General features: G+C 41.4%; 2 protein-coding genes across 2 annotated transcripts in view; both read left to right on the top strand.

Moving 5' to 3' along the window:
* LOC141581415 (uncharacterized) overlaps positions 1–21,283 on the top strand; it is a 578,148-nt gene that overhangs the window by 481,011 nt on the left and 75,854 nt on the right. The gene's annotated exons all lie outside the window — the stretch shown is intronic.
* Positions 1–21,283, top strand: part of LOC141581703 (heat shock factor protein 5-like) — a 27,903-nt gene extending 6,620 nt beyond the window's left edge. Inside the window, exon 2 of the mRNA XM_074387969.1 lies at positions 11,749–21,283. Coding sequence (XP_074244070.1) covers positions 11,749–11,887 — 139 coding nt within the window. The 3' untranslated portion in view covers positions 11,888–21,283. The remainder of the gene's footprint in view (positions 1–11,748) is intronic.

Below are 21,283 nucleotides of genomic sequence, written 5' to 3'. Positions count from 1 at the left end.
GTGACAGTAGTCTTCCCCAAGAGTTGTTCAAGAAGGTAGTGCCCTAGGAATGCCATCTGGACTCAGTGGAACAAGAAGGGCAGGTAGCACCTGGCACCCACTCTTCATGCCACCATCACCCAGCTTCACAGTGTGGTTATCTGAAGAAATCTGTGCTCTATGAAAATCCTAATCAACAACAACAAAATCAACAATAGCAACAACGACAACAAGAAAAAATTTAAAAAAAAAACATAAAAAAAGAAGATCCTAATTTTCCTGGACTTTTTCAGCAATAGAAGTGCTATTTTGTAGTCTTTACAGTTGACGAGTCCAGGATCTTATAATGGTAATTTCTGTCTTTAAGGTAAGATGGCATTAGTATGCCGAATAGCGATGAAATCCATGCTGGCGGCCCTTCTCACAGTGGCGACATCTTTGTGCAAGTCTTTGTATTCACATGGCGGTGACATAGCCTAGGAAAGTCAATTAAAGAGAAAATGGGTACAATTTTTAAAAAGGCTGCAACATTTTTAAAAAGGCATTGATGAGAAGCCACACATACAGATTCCTTTGGAGGGTTCCCTTGTAGCTGCTGTGGCTGAGTTTTACAGTGCCAGGTTCTGAGGATGCAATTCCCTGTCCATTCACTAAGGTAGTCTCCTTTAAGAGCTATGAAAAGATTGCCAGAGGCAAGACAAACTTACTTTATAGGTTGAAAATTGGGCTCATTGCTTGGTGATACTGTCACATAAAAAATAAAATAGGGCTCCAAAAGATTTTCAGAGTATTGTGACAAGCTTGTAACAATATTATCTGTTACCTGTGCACTTGTTCCTTCAGCATAATCAACATACACTTGTGCCAAACAATCAACTTACTCAGTGATTCAAATTCTACCGAATCCTTAGTAGTTACTACACACTCCAAGCAGATTTTAATGAGGCAGGTGCATGCAGGGCTGCTTGAGAACACCCAAGAAGCCTAATGATGGAAGCACCACAAGGTGCTACTTTACTTACACATTGTGGTAGAGAAATGTATTATTCCAAAGTACCACCGAGACACCAGAGACAGTGCCTATTTTAAATGTGTCTGTGTCAGTTGGAATTTTCCTGTATACTCACCAAGAGTCATAAGCCACAAATCTTACATTGTCCCATGAAGCCATTTTCACTGAAACTCATGTCGTTCCTACACCTAGTACTTGAAACACTGTCACCTTATACAGTCTAAGCACAAGTCTGTCAGCCACTACTGCTTTGTCTGATAAACTCCTGGGACTGCACCGAGATATACAGAATAGACAAGGACACGAAATTGCAATTGCTTAAGTAAAAGACAGTCAAGAGCAGTAAGTGTATTGTCTATTTACATATAATTAGGAATACAACTGCATTTATTCATGTATGCTATGTGAACAGGTAGAAAATAAAAAACCCATTAAGAACAGATTAAATTTAACTAAAAATATTCTGAATTATGGTCAAAGCAGTGAGAATATCAATAACGTTTTAAAATACAGATCCATGGCCGGGTACAGTGGCTCATCCCTGTAATCCCAGCACTTTGTGAGCCCAAGGTGGACAGATCAGCTGAGGTCAGGGATCGAGACCTGCCTGACCAACATGGAGAAATCCTGTCTCTAATGAGAATACAAAATATACGGGCATGATGGTGCCTGCACATAATCCCAGCTACTAAGGAGGCAAAGTAGGGGAATCGCTTGGACCCAGGATGCAGAGGTTGCAATGAGCTGAGATCGCACCATTGCACTCCAGCCTGGGCAACAAGAGCGAAACTCCTTCTCCTAAAATAATAATAATAATAATAATAATAATAATAATAATAATGATGATTCTTGTATAATGCATAAAAGACTTGAAATATGATGCCAAAAAAGTAAGCACTTTGGTCTGTTAATTTTAAGGCTTTCATTTTCCTAATCACTACTTAATATGATTTTGTCACAGATGTTGGCTTTTGCGGCCAATGGGAAACTCCACTAAGTGACTTCACAGCCTTACCTTCAATCTCTCTGCTTTATCTTTGCGAAGAAAACTAAATAGAAAACACAGGTCATGGTCGTATGCCAAGGCACGCAGGTCAAAGTAATATTTTGTATAAACACTGGCAGACACATGAATATTAAACTCAAGTAGCTCCAAAAAACTCTTCTCCATCTTACTCCTGTGGGAGGAGAAACACAATAAAGCGAACACAGGGCAATTTTAGTCAAGTGGGTTATCTTTAAAAATATTCTGAGCTACTAGGATGCTCAAAGTTCTGTTTTGAAACAAATAAAGGCTGAGTGGTTGGGTCCTTACACTAATGTCCAAACAAGGCACAGCTGCTTGGGGTCTCCTCTGCATCCCAGCAGCCCAAGTTTGGGATGAGGGAGAGGTGGAAGCCTCTTCTGCACTCCTGCTGCTGCCTCGGGGCTTATTCTTCACAGTTCCCTTAGGGCAGCTGCACAACTCAGACTCCAAGCTCACTCACAAACCCCACAATAGTGATGAGATGACAGGAATGATGGGTACCATTTATTAGCTCTGAAGGAGCTCCAGGCATATTTCCCAGGACAATAACAGGAAGGGACTTGCTGAAGTAGAGAAGCACCAACAGGAAGATGGGGTGCATCACCATGGCATCAAGGGGATCCATGGAGAGCCACCCTATTACCTCGGAGGAGGAAAAACTGTAAGGCTACAAGGAGAATTCATCCCAAATAAATACATAAGCAAGATACATTTATGGCAAAAAGAATCCCCTTCCCTCTGCTCCAGCACACTCGGCTGTGTCAAGGAGGCATAATGCAAGTTTCTGCTCACCTTAATATTATGAAGAGACTGGGGAAGAACAACATTTACAATTTGAAAGGCAGAAAAGTCAAGGAGAGTCATTTTGGCTAAACTAATTTTATAATGTGATTTATAGTAGGGCCCTGGCCATAACACATGCAGTGTTGCTCTTGAGTTGGGAATGCAACCCTGAAGAACTCGGCATCTGTCACCCCTGGACAGAACAGAATGTGGGGGAGTTGGATGCAATGGGAGAGGAAAGCACTGGGAGCCGTCCTCTGCCTCACGGTCATCCAGCTGCCCTCACCAAAGCTAAATTAATAGGTACACAGTTAGAGTCATTCTGACTGCTTTCAGAGTAAGCCCTGTAATGAGTTAATTGCTTAAAAATGATCAATATCTGAAAAATACATTTGGTTTTTTGGTTTGAACGTTTTAACCTTTTACCCATTGGCCAAGTAAGCAAATGCTTGAAAGTGGAGGGCAGTTAGACTCTAAGTCAAGATGTGGGGATCTCATTTGCTGAATGTAAAATTCAACTGAACCTCCTTCTAAAATTAATATCCTGTTCACGTATCCATAGGTCTATAGAAATGTAAATGAAACAATATTTGAATAGACAGGTAATCAGGACGTGACTTACTACAGAAATTAATGGCACTTCCCAGAATTAACGTAGCTATTCATAGAGGTTTAATCACTGAAGAAAAGAATTCTGTGAACAGCAGATTCATCTTCTAAGATTTTTTTTTTTTTTTTCTTTTTATATGGAGTTTCTCTCTTGTTACCCAGGCTGGAGTGCAATGGCGCAATCAGCTCACCGCAACTTCCGCGTCCCGGTTTCAGGCAATTCTCCTGCCTCAGCCTCCTGATTAGCTGGGATCACAGGCACGCGTCACCATGCCCAGCTAATTTTTTGTATTTTTAGTAGAGACGGGGTTTCCCCTTGTTGACCAGGATGATCTCGATCTCTTGACCTCGTGATCCACCCGCCTCGGCCTCCAATAGTGCTGGTTTTACGGGCTTGAGCCACCGCGCCTGGCCGATTTCTGGTTTTTTAAACAGCTAGTTGACTGAACAGCATACCCTTTACAACACAGCATTTCTGCATAGTGGCTACTCGGTTTAACTCTCTAGAAAGGATATATATTATGCGGAGACACATCGATGTTGGAACGTTTTAAGAAAAATCTGATGGACAGCAGTTCTTTATCTGTTAAACTGACACTCAAAATGGGATCATTGGAAATAGTCAAGAGCAGTAGGGTGAGACACATGTCTATTAAATGTTTGGACGTAATGCTTTTCAGCTTCCCAAGATCATAAACAGAAACAGCCTGTTCAGACCACATCTCCCGGTGTTTCTCCGTTCACACACAAACAGCTCTGTTTGGAACCTGTCTTCTTGGGGCTGACCTCTGCCTCCACTGCTTCTGGAGCTCACTTCTGTGGAAACCTGCACTTATCCCTGCATGCTCTCTGATCTTGTGACTGGAAATCAGAGCCCCAGGCAGCTTAGCTGCAGGTTTTGAGAACAATTCAGCTGCCAAAATGGCAGAACTAAGTGTTCATGATTACAAATGTGGAACCAACTTTGCAAAAATTGTAACTGAGAAAATGATGACAGTGAAAGAGGATTGATGTGACTTCATCTCACTTCTAACCTCCAAGCTGTCCTTGTTCTTTCCTACACAGAGGCCAATCTAACTTTGGAAGGAATGTAGTTTGTAGTTTAACTTTGAAACCAAAGATGGTAACAACCCTTTCCCAAAACAAACCCCTTTCCCACCTGGGAACTAGATAGATGACCTTTCCACAACGAATAAATTAGCCACAAGATTAGAAATTGTGGCTTAGGAGTCATGAGGCTGAAGGCTGCAAGAATTTGAACCTGCCCATATTGATCCTGGGAATAACTTCACTATTGTAAAACCTAAAATCAGTGCTTGAGATATTTTGCAGACGTTGTACTGGGATCAGGTGACACCACCCTAACAAATCAACGTGGCTCATCCGGTTTTTTGGCCCCAACCCAGCAGCCAACTCAATGCAGGAGGACAGCTTCAACGTTGCCCTATGATTTCATCGCTGACCTGATCTGTCAGCACTCCCCACTTTCTGACACCCACCCACCAAATTATTCTTTTAAAAAACCATCCCAGAGTTTTCAGAGAGACTAATTTCAGTAATAGTCAAACTCTGGTCTCCTGTACAGCTATCTCTGCATGAATTCAACACTTTCTCTATTGCAATTATCCTGTACTGATAAATCAGCTCTGGCTAGGCAGCAGAGAAGGAGAAATCAGGCAGTCACAAATCGTGCTTCCTTTTAGGGAACAGTTTGCAGTGGATGACTATGATTAAACTCCCTTTAGCATTTGCAGCTTTCAAAGTACTTCCATTTGTTTCAAATTCATTTGCTGTTATACTCTTTGCTAAAATGGCTACCCCAAATATCACAATTATCACTTGGTTTATACTATTAGCAAAGTGGTGACAAAAATGTTTGTTTGTTTGTTTCTTAGAGAGAGTCTGGTTCCCTCACCCAGGACTGAAGTGCAGTCACGTGATCACAGCTCACTACAGCCTAAAGTTACCAGGCTCAGGCAATTCTTCCACGTCAGACTCCCAAGTAGCTGGGACTACTACAGAACCTGCCAACACACTTGGCTAATTTTTAAAAAAATTTTTTGTACGGACAGGCTTCACTGTGTTACCTAGCAGGTCTGAACTCCTGTGCACAAGTGATTGAATGTAGATATATACACACTGCAGTGTATCTACAATATAAACTGTATCTTCAATTGCAGCCATACACTGAGGTGATTCTGAATAGCAGTCCTCCTCTGTGGAGTCACGGGCAAAGATGGATCACAAAACTAACTTGTGCCACTGCCTGGCATTGTCTTTTCTGCCGGTCATCGTAAACAAGAGCTGCTCCCTTGTCTTGCACCAGATGCGGCCGACACAGCTGTCCTCACTGTCCAGCGGGCACCCAGGGCAGCTCTGCTGGAAATGCCCCCTTGCTCACCCTGCCTGCCTGCTTCAGGGCCCTTCACTTCACAGCAGTCATAAGGCCAAATGGGAAGGGAACCCTGGGGAAGCTGTGTTGCAGTGCCATGTTGGTGCATCTGGGAGGAACTACATGACCCTGCACAGCTCCTGCACTCTCATAAACAACTACTGGCCCGAGCCTGCTTCTGTGAATGTCTGAGTACCCAGGGAGCCTGTGAGTGTGGTGAGCATGGTGTGAAGCCCCAGAAATGCTTCTCACACTGCGGGAGGTGAACGTGCAAGCTTCTAACTCATCAGACCAATTTCCAAACACATGCAATGTTAATGGGGAGGAGCCAGGGCAGAGAAATCTGTAGCTATTTAACATCATATCTCAAGGTTCCTATAAAAGCAGATCTTCAGATTAAAGGGGGAGACAAGCACCCGCCAAAGCAAATACACAATGGGTGACTTAGGTTAAAGCTGTAAGTTCTGCATAGTCCAGAGGCCTTAAAACCTGAAAAGTGGCCAGTTATTTCAAAGGCCTGATGTTTACCCCTTCAAAGGGGACTGAAACTGGCAGGTGGCTTCTAAAAAGCTATAAAGATATTTACTGCACTGTGTCATTCTGACAGCACACTTGTAAGAGGTTTGCCAAAAAACAATCAGAAAAACACTTCAGTTTATCAGCCAGTTATTACAACAATAACAGATCAAGACTTACCTATTAATGCTGGAAAATATAAACTGTTATACTAAAGCTGGATAGATTGAAGTCTGTGGTCTTATGCCTACTTCCTTTATCTGCACAAGAAAACCTATAAAGATATATCTTACACTGATAACTTGGAGAGCAAATGAGGCATGGAAAATGATGACAAAGTTTGCCAAAACCTTAGAAACTGACATTGTCTCAACTGCAACATCCTTGGGATTCTGGCTGTCATCCGCACTCCAGTGACGACGATTTCCCCAAAACTTGGAGGCCAGAAGCGTGGCTCCGAGGACAACTTGTTTCCAATTAGTAGGACAAAGATCGATGCTAGCATTAGTTAAAAGGCGTTCAATGTACACCTGCCAAAGAGAGCACTTGTCTTTGATTTCAGTTCTGTTTCAGTGTGGTGATAACATTTAAGAATGAAAGACTTCTGGTTTTGGCCAGAACGTTAAGTGCCTTTTATTCTCATGTTCTGCAGAGAGTTTGCTCAGACAAAGCAAGAGGCCCAGTCCCCGTCATAGTCAGATACTTCTGCAGCATACTCTGCCCACAGAAATTTTCATGCCAATTTCATTCACAGGGATGTGAGCATGAAGAAAGGCACCCTCAGCACCTTCACACTCATGAAAGGCAGCACAAACACAGGCCTGGTGCAGATTAAGGTTGTTCAGGAAACACTACAGTGCCATCCGCGTGCAGCGTCACACCTGGCTGGCAGGTAGATAGGAATTTTACAGGTGTGCCATGCTAGAACGTGTAGAACCCAAGTCATACTGAGAACACTGCTGTCTTCTCCTTTTCACAACAACTCACCCGCTTTTGGGACACAGGCTTAGGAACTGCAGGTCAAGCGTGCCTCCCAGTGCTGCAGGGCAGACAGCATGACAAGGGCAGGTCTCTGTTGCTGAGAAACAGTCCCTGTATTCAGCGCCTTGATGAGGAACGCATGTGAAGGAATGGAGGGTCCTGCTCACAGCCCCTACTTTCCATGTCTCCACAATCACTTCACAAAAACTTATTTCTTGTACTCCAGTATCTGCATTCAGTCAATTCTGGTGGTTTGAAGGCAGAGAGAGCTGCCAGCCTCTCTATCCTTGGGGTGGCTGTAAACCTGCCAAGCAGTTTGTGAGATAATCTCAGAAATGATTGTCTATCTGTCCAATCTCTATCCTATAAAGAACTAGCAGAAGGACCAGCAGAGGGAAGGTTACAGAGGTAAGCTGTGAGATGTTGCTACCTCAGAGGGTGCTCTTTAGAAGAGTATGACTCTATGCTACTTGAGGTCTTTGAATAAAGGTGAAAGAAAAACAGTTTATTTTAAGAGAGTTCATTTATTGTATGAACATTATCAGATTGGTGGCTCAGATCTGGCAATGTTCTCCAAAGTCAACTGTGTTTTCCAAATCACATGGCCCTTGAACATGACATGTTCTTATGAGAGATCCTGCTCCCTTTCTCTAAAACCCTGCACTGTCGGTTTTCCAAGGAATAACCCTCCCTCCTAGTGTTCAACTCCACAGGACTCATGAGAGAGCACTGAAACAGCACTGGCAAGCCCTCAACTTCCTGTCACCTTTACTGGTAAGCCAGTGACCCGCTGACACTCATCGATACCACTTGCCCTCCTGGGTCAGTGAGAAAGTTTCTCTTTTAACATTGACTCTTCTACCAGCATGATGGATCCTATCCACTTTTGCAGAACACTGTTCCCCAAATCACCTCTTCTTGAAGACTTTCTCTCTCTCTCTGACAGAGATTTTCCCCAATACAAATGTGTTGCCTGTTCCCATCCTGCTCTCCCCAGCTCCCCCACGACATCCTCTCATTTGCTCAAGGTGTCATGCCCTGGTGCCAGCTCCTTGCCTCCCATCTCATCTTAACCACCCCCCCCAACCCCATCACTCACCTGAGACTCCTCTTGTTGAGGTCCCCGGAGCCTTCACACCGGCAAACCAGAGCCCTTCACCCCAAGGCTCCACTCCCCAACCTGGCCCTAATCTTGTCCAGGAAATTGCCATTGGCCCAGGTCCTGGAGACTAATAGTTACATGTGAGTTACCCTCCTCCAATCCGTGTGTAATCCCTCCACGGCTACCTTCACTGGCAGGCTGCCTGCTTCAGGTTCTGTGCCCCCACGTGTCACGGCTCACCTGTAACAGCGTAGTTGCTACTTAGTCCTCTTCTCTGCCCCAACCCCCCTCCCAACTATGGACTGCTCTCTCCCAAGCACTTGGGATAACCTCTAAATTAAGAACTCTGCACTCCCCTGCTCAAGATCTACCATTAGTCCCCGCTTCAAACTGGAATAAAACCTCAACTTGGTCCCCTGGTCTGCAAGCCAAAGGGCCCTGTGAGCGACGGCTCCGCCTGTGCGGCCGCATCTTTACCATTCTTTCCTTCATTCTCTCACCACACGGGCTCCCTGCTGTCTGTTCCTTGAACACACGTGAAATGTGTTCCTGTCTCAGTCTTGGCACTCAGCCCACTGCCTATAATGCCAGCATTCCTTAGCATCCTCGCTTTATAGTCAGGTCACTGCTCAGATGTGTCCTCTCTAGAGAGGCTCTTCCTGATCATTCTGTCAGAAACAGCGAGCCCCTCCCATCACTCTCTCTGAATCGTGCTTTATCATTTTGCTATTTGCCATTACCTAAAAGAAGAACTGCTTTCCTCAGTAAAACAAATGCCTCATAAAGACAAAGACTGTGCTCGCCCTGTCCTCTTCTCTACCCCAGCATTTAGAAGAGTGACACAGGGTTGGCATCCCAGGGGTGTTTATGGAATGGGGACCTTCTTGGCAGCCTGTAGCACTGTGACCCCAGCCTTTCCTATCGCGAACCCTTTGTTCTTATCACATTTCCCTGCTCTTCCTCCTCCCACTCTGGCACTTTACTGGGGGCTTGCCCCTCAGATGCTGGTGGTCTTTATAGAGCTATCTTTTGTCCATCTTCTCTTTTTTCCCTTTTCCTGAGTAGCTGTGACTATAGGTGTGTCCCACCATGTCCGGCTTGTCCACTTTCATTCTAAACAGTTTCTTTGCATTTGAGCATCTACTCTTTTTCTCTTTTTTTCCCCAGAGTGTTGCTGTTGTTGTGCAGGGTGGAGGGCAGTGGTGCAATCTTGGCTCACTGCAAGCTCTGCCTCCCAGGTTCCAAAGATTCTCCTGCCTCAGCCTCCCAAGTAGCTGGGATTACAGGTGTCCACCACCATGCCCAGGTAATTTTTTGTATTTTTTAGAAGAGACAGGGTTTCACAGTGTTGGCCAGGCTGACCTCGAACTCCTGACCTCAGGTGATCAGCTGACTTGGTCTCCCAAAGAGCTGGGATGACAGGTGTAAGCCATTGTGCCTCGCCTTGAGCAGCTATTCTTACTCTTCATTCCTTACCTCCAGCTCAGATTCATGCTCCAGTCCCATACATCCAAATGATGACTGCACTGCTCAGATTCATGTTCCAGTTCCGTTGATTCAAATAATGACTGCACACGTCACTCTGCTATCTCACAGTCACACCAAATTTAGCCTGTATACAGTGAAATTCCCCTTCTTCCAATCCAGCTTTCCCTCCTGCCTCAGCTCTCTCTCTCTCCATCTGGAAGTACCACTCCTGCTTCCCCCCAGCATGTGCTGGGCATTCCCAATGGCTGGAGTTCCATGAAATGGCCTGCATTTGATCCAGTGTTCACGGAGAAGTTTCTATGCAGGTGCCCAGCGGAGGCCTTCACCCCTAAGCTCTAGCTGGATGCTGAAGGAGAGGGTACTGCTCTAAGTATCCTTTCTCTCCAGGCCATGTAGTTGACATTCCTCTACCACATGGTTAGTGTGGGGAGGGTCAAACCATCCCAGCCATCTGAACAGGACTTTATATTCTGAATGAGTCTCACCACAGGAATTCTGGGAGAACCATGTAGAGGTAAGGACACAGCTATGGCTTGGCAGGCTAACTAGCAAAGCCCACGTCCAAGTCTTAGTAGTTCCACATTCCTGGGCAATTTCCCGAACAGGCACAAGAGGTCAACAGGAACAACAAAGCATTCAGAGCAGCAGCTCCAGGTCAGAACTGTGGGGAAATACAGCCTGGAACTCAGCTTAGACCTACATTGGAATCTGTTGAGGGAGAAACCAGAAGTATCTCCTGCTGCTTTCAGCAGCAATTATTCTGTGATAAGAAAAGCAATGGCATCATTTTAAAACATGACGATGATTAAACTCTAATATGTGTATTTACTTTGTTTGCATAGGTTTCTCCTAAAAGATCTGATGATAACTTTAGGAACTTTTATTTAGAAACACGGCCATACGCTGTGTAGGAGACCAGTTATTAAAGATGCTTTATAAATAAGAAATAGCTTACCAATGCTACGATTGCAACTGGAGCTGTTAGTTTTGTGACTTTAGAAAGAGCACAAAAATAACTGAAAATGCAGTTGCGTGTGGGATCATCCTCAAAGGATTTCCCTGGAATATTTTCTTGCTGAAAGAAGAAGAAAGTCAATATACATATTCATTCAAGAAAACTTCTTAAGTACTCTTACGATGGGGATGTTAAAATTGGTGCCCACATGTCCCTTAGAATAATCTTGCTGGGATAATATGTCTTTTAGTTCTAAAAATATAAACGGTAGGATCTTAAAATATTTTTGGTTTTGTGTAAGCATAGGTGCTAAGGTGGCCCTGTGGCTATCATATGCCTGAAGCAGGAAGTTTTTAAGTTTTGATAGCATTTAAACAAATTTAACTTTAAATTGTTTTCTAATTCCATTCACAGAGTTCGTTCATATTTGTTAGGACTACTTACAAATATTCTTATTGTTTGCTGCTATAAAAACTTATCTTTTAAAATGACACATTTTGTTATTTGGATGGTATGTTTATTCCCCTTAGTGCACAAATTAAACAAAGCTGTACGTCAGCTCTTACTCCAGTGTGACCAATTTACAACACTCCTTACATAAGATGATTAGACACAACTTAGTGAAGACTTAATGGTGGATGATTTTGACTTCATCATGAAATCAACACAACTTCATAAGACATAAACAGAACCTCAGAGAAAGTGACACTTACTGAAAGTGGATGTATTGGCTCATCAAAAATAGCCAGAGATCTGTTTGCATATCTACAAAAGAGGAAAGTGCATTTAAGAGATTAATTCAGGAATTGTTAATATCTTAGTAAAGTATCTGCTGGGAGTAGGGCATGGAGGGTGGAGGGAGATACTTCTTGTTTGCTTTGGTAAAATTTGTTCACCAAAACAGTTGTTGCCAGTTTTTCTCCTGGATCCTGGCCTTCAGAGGGTTTCTTGACCTGTTATTCATCAACACATCACGTTCTGAACTGGGAAGTCTTTTCTACATTGATGAGCCAGACTTGCCTTTAAATACTCACTCCCGCTAACAGGCAATGGTAAGAAGCTATGTCTATTTTTACTCCTCTAACCTCATGGTGGAGTGGAACACAGGAACATTTTAGGAAGCAGTAGTTGTTGGCAATAAGGATTTTAGAACTTTTTAGAATCCATTAAGATTTCCCAAATCTTTCTTTCTTATACTTTATGTTTGCTGAAGTAGTTTGAGCTACACACTTAATTGCCTTTTCATTTTAAAAGAAGGCAGTCTTTAATGAACTTTACAAACTAACACATTATGTGATTATTTAGGAAACCAGTGGTTTTCCTAATGTGGTCGGTGGACCCCTGAGATTCCCTAGGAGACCCATGATGTCAGAACTGGTGGTTGTTGTTGTTATTATTGGGTTTTGCTCTTTCCCCCAGGATGGAGCACAGTGGTACAAACCTGACTCACTGCAGGCTTGACTCCGTGGGCTCAAGCAATCCTCCTGCCTCAGCCTCCCAAGTAACTGGGACAAAATGTCCATACCACCATGCCCAGCTGATCTTTTCTTTTTTGTTTTTTTGTATTTTTTGATAGATGGGGTCTTGCCACATTGCCCCGGCTGGTCTCAAACACCTGATTCAAAATAATTCTCCCACCTTGGCCTCCTAAATAGCTGGGATTACAGGTGTCAACCACCATGTATGGCCCAAACTGTTCTTACAAGAATACTAATTTAACCTGAGAAGCTGATTGAAAATAAAACACACAAATGATTTATTACTTTTAAAAAGTATTAAGACATTGATTGCTTTCTTCCTGTTCAAGACTTGTAATGACTGTTTAAAAGCAAACGTGGGTAAAACTGATGGTTTCTCAGTATGAATAAGGGCAGTGGTACCGAATTATACCAGTATTCGTTCCACTCTTCACGGCCCCTTGCAGTTTGTATCAAAGAGCATGTTTCACTGAAGAATGTCCTTGATGAAACAGTAAAAATTAATGATGTTACTAAATCTTGGCCTCTCTTTTTAGTATCCTCAGTAGAAAGTTCACATAAAGCGCTTCTGCATACTGAAGTATGGTCATGTTAAAGAAAAGCACTTGTGATTAAATTGTGAGCTGAACAAGCCAATTTTTCACAATACACCATTTGTATCTGAAAGTATAACTGACTGTTATCCATAAAATTAAGTCAAGTGAGTCTGTCATTTCAAGGAAAATAACAAGGATTTGTCTATAATAAAGCTAAAACTTTCAAGCTGAAAATCTCAACTTTGAAAACTCATACGTACTACTGTGAGCTTGACGGCATCTCCATATTTGAAGACATTTTTATAATGGTGGTGATACTAATGAAAGTGAGTTTTTGACACTCTAAGTAAACCAAGTAGCCAATGCATAATATTGTAACAGCCAGTAAGGGGACAGATCCATTTATTGTACAAGAAAGCTCAGTGACTATTAGTGAACGAATTCATTGATATGTACAATCCTCTTATTACTGTTTTAATCAGTTAGCACTTCTGGAGTTTTGGTGGGGTTAAAGAATACCCACAGTAACCTGATAGCTTTATAAATACGCCTCTTTCCTACTATATATTTGCATGAGGGTAGGGCATCTTTTTACTGCTTCTTTCCAAATGAATTGCAAACAAAGACATAAACAAATACACTTTGGAACCCTTAATAATTTAAAAGATTTTTACGAACCAAAAAACCCACAAACGATTTACTGTAGCGCTGTAAAATAAGCACTCTACAGCTTATAATGTCTAGAGTTAGGACCTGACAGCGTGTTGCATATGACACAAAGTGATGAGCTGGAATAAGAAGACAGGTTTCAAAGAGCTCACCTGTGCTTTATGTTGTAACATATTGCCATGGTCACACTGTGGAGAAAAACAAAAGTTGTAAGAACTGATTTTATCATTTGTTAGGTCTGAAGATGTATTTCCAAAGGCGGGGGAGGGAACCCTCTCAGTGGCCCTGGAATCGTGTATTCAAAACAATATCATGTGAGCACTTTTCTTTTGTTTTAGTCCTCTGGCTCTACAGCAAAAACAGGAGAACCAAAATACTACGCAAAAGGCTGATAGAAGACTTGCGTCTGCAGATGGTTCTTAGGTATAAATGATGACATATTCTCCCTGTCATTTGCTCTTCTGCCCATAGAACCTTTCATTCTGTGCAAGTTACTTATATCTATGTGTTCATATGCTTACATTTAGGCCAGACAGTAGTGTTTTGCTTTTTAAGTTGCTAGGCCCTGCATTTCAGCTGATTTAGTACTCACCCATTTGTCATTATTTCCCTAAAAGCACAGAATGAATGTGCTTTATACCAAATAAAGTAATTTAAAATCGCCTATGCATGATTAGTAGAAAATTTATTAGTAAACAACATAACGCATCCAAAAATCGATGACACTTGTAGCTCTCCTAAAATAAGCAGTACTAAACACACAGCGTAACACCACATCATACAATATTAATGACAGGTACTTCCACATTAGTTTAAAGAAAGTATGAATGAACAAATACAACTCTTTGGATGTATGTTACTGTGTTACAAAGACATCCACAGATGTTGTGTGTCAGGAAACAGGGGCTTTTCTTTGATAAGGTCTGTCCTTCCATTCACCCTCAACATTTAAAATGAGGCTGAGAATAATTTGAGAAGGCAAATTGGAGTTGTAAAAAGTAGGCCTTACAACATTATTAGCATCTAAGAGAGATATTTCTATAGTGCTTCCAACAGTGTCATCTCCAAATTATAAGATCACAGAATTTGAAGTTACATGCTGACAAGGACCACCGAACCTCACGTGACACTCCATGCACCGCCCATTTTACAGTTAAGAGAACCAAGGTTTAAGACGGATTCACCCAAGGTCCCTGAACAGTGCTCCTGTGAACTGCAGGTGTTCAGAAAACACTACGGTATGGTATAAATTGAAGCATATGCACACATAGATAGAAATGACTCGCACAGATGAAAGGCTTTATGGGTAGAAAGAAGAGCAAATGACAGGGAAAACATGTAATTTTTATGTTAGAACCATCACTTTTTCACACAAAGGAAGCAGTAGCCTCCACATTTGCTGCACACTGGATCTAATATGGCTCAGTTCTTCCATTGAGAACAATGCTCTACTAACCATGAAATACGTTTTTCAAAATCTTTCCTAAAAGCCAATTTTCTGTATTAACTTGCTCAGTAAACCTTTCTTTCATCAAAAGCAAATATACCAAATAATCCCTTCTAAAACTGGAGAGTAAATTAAAACTTACTATGCTTCAAAAATAGACTTCTAGTCCAGGCACGGAAGCTTATGCCTATAATCACAGCATTTTGGGAGGCTGACTTGGGTGTATTGCTTGAGCCCAGGAGGTTGAATCCAGCCTGGCGAACACGGCAAAACCCCTTCTCCAAAAATATATATTATTTTGTATATATATTTCAATTTTTAAAAAAATCTTGTAAAATTTAGACCACACTGAAAGAAAAAGTAGGACTTTCACTTGTTTGAACAAGGGCAAGCTTAAAAACTACTTTTGAATTGCATACTGAGACATTAGAATCTTTTGAAATCAGAAGAAGTCAGGGACTCTAGCCAAGAAAGAGTGGCTTTTTACTTAGGACTGAATACAAACATTAAGTGATGCCACCATACAGATCAAAGCTCAGGGCTTTAGACACAGGTGAAGTCCAGTTCTTGCTGAAACAGAATTGGATCTCAATTATTGTTATACATGAGAGAGGAAAGTCATATTATTAGGAGTATTAATGGCCATTTTTGATTAAAGTAGAAGTTACTAACAAATTAGCTTAAAACTAGTACATTAGAGACAAACTTAAGCTTGTAACTTAGTCGTGTTTATAGACTGGAAAGTGAAGTTAGGGATAAGGACATTAACATTCTGAGGTACCACTTGTCAAACTGTTTTCTGAATATCAACACTCATAATGGAAGGACATGTTGATCATATTTTTTGGACATCTCCGTTGGAGCTGGCTTTTTAAAACAACTTGAAGCCATCTGTCAAGGGTGTTGTGAAAGGGCATCTCTGATTGTGGCCTATGATGTGCTGGTGCATGATGGGAAAATTTAAATGCAGATACACTATGGTGCCACTGGAGGACAAGCTGTTCCTTCTTCCAAGAGTAGTTTCCAAAGTAGTGCCCATCGTGCTAGGCCTATGGCCCATAAAGAACTACTAATTTTTCCTAGAAACATCCAATAAAAAGCACCTCTCCTGCCCATTAGGTTCAATACTGTCATAACAGAAATGCATCAGATAAAGAGCTGTGATTATTCTGGGATGGCTTATTTGCTAACTGGCTTTCCCTTTTACCACACAGTGTCTAAGATTAAAAAAATTCATCCTTAGGTCCTGAAAAATCCATATATCATTGACATCAGCTTCTTCAACTGCCTGCTGAAAAGGGCAACCAAATGGCTGAACTAACAGCGGATGGCCCGCATGCTTTTAGCATACGGGGGTCTGTCACTCAGCCCTTGGCAACCTCGTTGTACTCACCATCCTAATATTTGGCTGAGATCAGGCTTGCTGACTGTGCTGTTATCCAGGAGTATGGTGGAACACGAGCTGTATTTTCTATCAAGATGCCATGGAGGTATCTGAAGAAGAAGGAAGATAGAGAAAGACATCACAGTAGGATAAACTTACCAAAGTTTGGGTTTTTTCCCTTTGTCACAATGTCAAACAATAAGGCATTAAGGTATTTTTTATACCCCGTGACCTGTCCGAGTGTGGTATCATGTGCAGCTCTATGGGAAACTCATTGGAGGCTCTCGTCACAGATGATGTTTGAAAAATGGGTTATAAAATGCTGCCCTTGATATGACACTGATCATCAAACCTGGCAAGCCACTATTATAAATTCCCTTTATAAATAATGGGAAACATTTATAATGGAATTTCATGTTCTTTTTCTGATGCAGGAAAAAGCACTGAGATTTTCTATTTCTGTTATTCATTAACTGCAACAAAATATCATACATTAAATAATATTGACACAAGAGCATTTGATTGCAGTAAATGAAGACCTAATACTACATTTACTCCCTTACTAATCCTTAATGTGTGCATTCAAGAGAGAGTGCGATGGAACCAGTGTGTTAGAGCCAGAGAGTGTGCGTGCCAGAGCTGCTCAGTCACCAAACAAGTGAGGGGCCATAGGTCTCCCTGGGCCTGTTTCCTTGTGGGAGGATGGAAAAAGTACTGCTTTTAAGACTCTCTCACATCCAAAAATCAGATGATGAAAACGACTTTTGGAATGTAACTTTCACTTCATGTTTACATAAGACTGCTATGACACTACTCAAATGAGAACTTCTGAGAATACTCTGCATTCGTTTCAAAAGTTAATTGATTTCATTCTTTAAGTTATTTGATGCACATTATGGCACATTCCTGCCTCACTCGTGCTGCTCTCTGTCTGGAATATTTATTCCTTTCCCCCTTGTCCCAGCAAGCTTGACCTCATCCACCTTCTGGGATCCTTTGCCTGCAGCCACACCACAAAACATTTCTGTTTTTGCGTACTCATCAGTCTAATTCACTGTGTGTTACATGCTACAATTGCCTGCAGGGCATCCCCCTCATGAGAAAGTGAGCCTCTCCAGGAGAGGGAGAACCCCTTCTCTCCTACCTGCAGCTGCTTAGCACAGAATGTGGGAGAAATTAAGGAGTTCAATAAGAGCTTGACCAATATTCAAGTCTGTTACAGTTTGGAAAGTAAATCTTCCTACAGATACAAATGAGTGAAAATTCATTCACAGTGCTATCAGAGATATGACAGTGAACCTTTTGAACCCTGTAGAACATCAACTATCTCTAAAACACTTTCAAAATATCTATTCATTTGTTGAGAGTGCGATAGTCAATACGGAAACTGCCTCCATTATATTAAGTAAATGTTCCTGCTGGGCAGGTGAGGTGGTTTACTCCTGTAATCCCAACACTTTCATAGGCTGAGGTGAGTGGATCACATGGTCAGAAGTTCAAGACCAGGCTGGACAAGATGGTGAAACCCCATCTCTACTAAAAATACAAAAATTAGCCAGGCGTGGTGCTGGGTGGCTGTAATCCCAGCTGTTGAGGAGGCTAAGGCAGAAAATTGCTTGATTCCTGAAGGCAGAGGTTGGAGTGAGCTGAGACTGTGCCATTGCACTCCATCCTGGGTGACAGATCAGGACTCCATCTCAAATTTACAAAAGGGAAGTGAGAGAGAGAGAGAGAGAGAGAGAGAGAGAGACAGAGGGACAGAGAGAGAGAGAGAGAGAGAGAGAGAGAGGGAAAGAGAGAGAGAGAAAGTGCTCTTGTCTAAAAATATTCCCAGTAGCCAAATGCCAATCACCAAATAGTTGAAAAGATCAACAGCTTTATTTAAAACCACAAAATACTGATTATTTTAACTGGAAAAAAAAAATAACTCAGATGAGTTTTCTTTCCTCCTCTTAATATGCTTGTTTGCATCATGTTATCACACTGTTCCATTAGGGTCTCTCGCAAACTCATTAAAGACACAACAGGGTTGGATCTACTACTAATCAGCCAGTATGAAAAAAAAGGCAGGGTACAGAGAAGATCTCGTGGTTGTTTATAAACCTAAGCTGCATTTAAACATTGCTAGTAGCCAACAATCCGAAATGTCCATAGCGTCCAACAGCATTTTGCTGCTTTAGATGCTTTGTACTGCAAATTCACTTCTTTCTTAACCAAAATCCAAGATGTTTTTGAACAACATTACTATTTGAAGGACCAAATTACCCTTTAAGATAGAAATGTTTTAACTCCAGCAGAACTCTTATGTTTCTTAAGCTATTCTGTGATAGATTACATTAACAGTGTTATGTGATTATATGTGTATACTTTTGTTGTCTCAAAAACAAATATGGCATAAAAAATAAAAATGGACTGATTCCGATACTTTCATTCAAAGGGAAAGAAGGTATCCCTTAATGTCACTACTGTTGAGGTAGTGCAGCGTAATACTTTAAAATAAGAAAAGTCAATTCTGAGGAAAATTCCATACATGAGAATAAAAATAACAGGAATAACGCACCAAAACACAGACTAATTGGTACAGCCTCAGGTGAAATCTGTCCCGGTTTTTTTAAATTAAAATTTCCTATCACTCACTGTGACCTCCACCTTCAAGTTCAAGCAAGTCTCCTGGCTCAGCCTCTCGTGTAGCTGAGACTACAGGCATGTGCTACCATGCCTGGCTAGTTTTTGTATTTTTAGTAGAGATGAGGTTTCACAATGTTGGCCAGTGTGGTCTTGAACTCCGGGCCTCAAGAGATCCACCTGCCTCAGCCTCCCAAAGTGCTGGGATTACAGACATGAGCCACCACACCTGGCCCTGGAGATCACGGTTTTCTCCCCACTTTTTATGACATGTTTTAGATGTTTTTAAAATAATTAATGACTTTTAGCTCACTTGAAAATTTCCAACACTTTGTGTGCTAACAAAATCGGCTCCATCTATGTTGCACAGCAATGGGATCACATGGCAGGTACGGAGTTTGAATAGAGTTATTACACAAGGCCTGAGTGGAAAAGTGTAATGTGCTTATAATAGATATAACTAGAAAATTGTCTGAATTAAGGTCATAATTATGTTCCATTAAACTTAGATTTACACTTACATATAGGTTCTAAATGTGGGTTAAATATGATGGATTGACCACAAATTTATTTTCTCTTCCTTCTGAAATGTCACGAGAGTTAGTCGTAAAATAAACATTATACACAGAATCAGGAGACAGGATTGACAGCAGATGATTCTGAGTCAATGTTGCAAGGTGGCAAGCAGATAGAGGAGTGGTAACTGACATAAAAGCACAACCCTGGTGCCCACAGGGAGTGACCTGAACAGAATCAAGCAATCCCGTGTATTTTGAAGAACCCAACACAGTCTCCGAAATCATAGCACATGGTACCTGGGAAGGTAGGGTGAAACACAACAGAGCCAGCAAGGTCAATAGTAAGTCTGTGGTTAGAACCGTAGGTCCACCTATCCTCTCATCTTAGAAGGAATGTGGATGTGTATTCCCTGGATATATTACACCTGAAGGTTTCTGAGCTCAGACCCACCAGGGATGAAACCTGGGAAATGGGAGAAAATGACACACACACAGGGAAACTCAACCTTGCTTCCCAACCCTGCTTCCAGAAAACCAGCAGCCATGCTTGCACCGCCCAGGCAATATCACAACCAATTTAAATTTAACTTAAAAGTCACACAGCCTTAAAAATGGGCACAGTAAGTTAAAGACTTTCCTGCATAAATCTAACACTTAGGAAAATAGAAAAGAGTTAGAAAATTCACCTAAAAAGGATCATGCTAACAGCACTGGGTCCCTGTTACATTTCTAAGGAATCATGACAGATCGACTTTTAATTTAAACAATTAATTTCTTAACTTTTTGAAAGTTTACTCACAGAATATATGCGAAAGCTTCTCCTCTTTTCTTGCACTAAAAGTAAAAATATAACTAATCAATTTTGGTATAATAAAATACCATAGAATAAAAGTAGTTGCTAGTTATCATCACTATATAAAACAAGATACATCTGATTATCGCTATATAAAAAATCAATTAAAAATTTTAATTTAAACAAAATTTAACATTTAAATAATCTGGCATGATGAATCTCTGAGTGTAAAATCTGAAAACACAGTTTTACTTCTTAACACATATTCTATTACGTTCAAATGAAAGAATCCCCGTGTAGATAAGGAAAGGCAAAACAAATTTGGGAATGTCTGTGATTACATTTCAACATCGGCCGTTGAAATGTAATCCCCAGGGTTTGAGGTGGGGAAGTCTTTGGATCACGGGGGCAGATCCCTCATGAATGCGTTAGTGCCATCCCCTTGGTGATTAGTGCGGTCCTGCTTTGAGTTCATGGAGGAACTTTTTGGGGTTTTGTTGTTGTTACTGTTGTTGGTTTTCTTCTACTTCCGTACATTCTATGTGTGAGAAGCCCATGGCTCTTGGAAGAAACTGAGAAATTTAAGAATCCTAACCAGAAATTACTAGCTCAAGTCAGACAAAGTCCTCGCAAACTATGAAAATGTACGTGAACGACCCCTTTTTCTTGTGCTGCATTAGTTCTGATGTTATTCTAGAACCCACAGTTCTTGTATTCTTGTCGTTAAAATTAACTGAAAAACACGGGGTATGGCTTTTTGAAAATAGAGTAAGATAACAGAACATTATGAAACATAAGCAACAGTACAGAAAAATCCTACAGTTCTAATTCTCATCCTAAAACAGGCAGGATATGGAAACTTTACACTAGTTTCACACACTAAGGCTAATATGGAAAACAGCACAGGGCATGTTACGTTTCTATTACATTGCAATGAAAAAGTTGTAGCATCCACTTGGATGTGACTGTGGTTAGAGCACTGTGAAAAA

This window comes from Saimiri boliviensis, chromosome 1 (assembly GCF_048565385.1).
Source record: "Saimiri boliviensis isolate mSaiBol1 chromosome 1, mSaiBol1.pri, whole genome shotgun sequence".
Classification (NCBI taxonomy): Eukaryota; Metazoa; Chordata; class Mammalia; order Primates; family Cebidae; genus Saimiri; species Saimiri boliviensis.
This window is presented reverse-complemented; position numbering and strand designations above follow the sequence as displayed.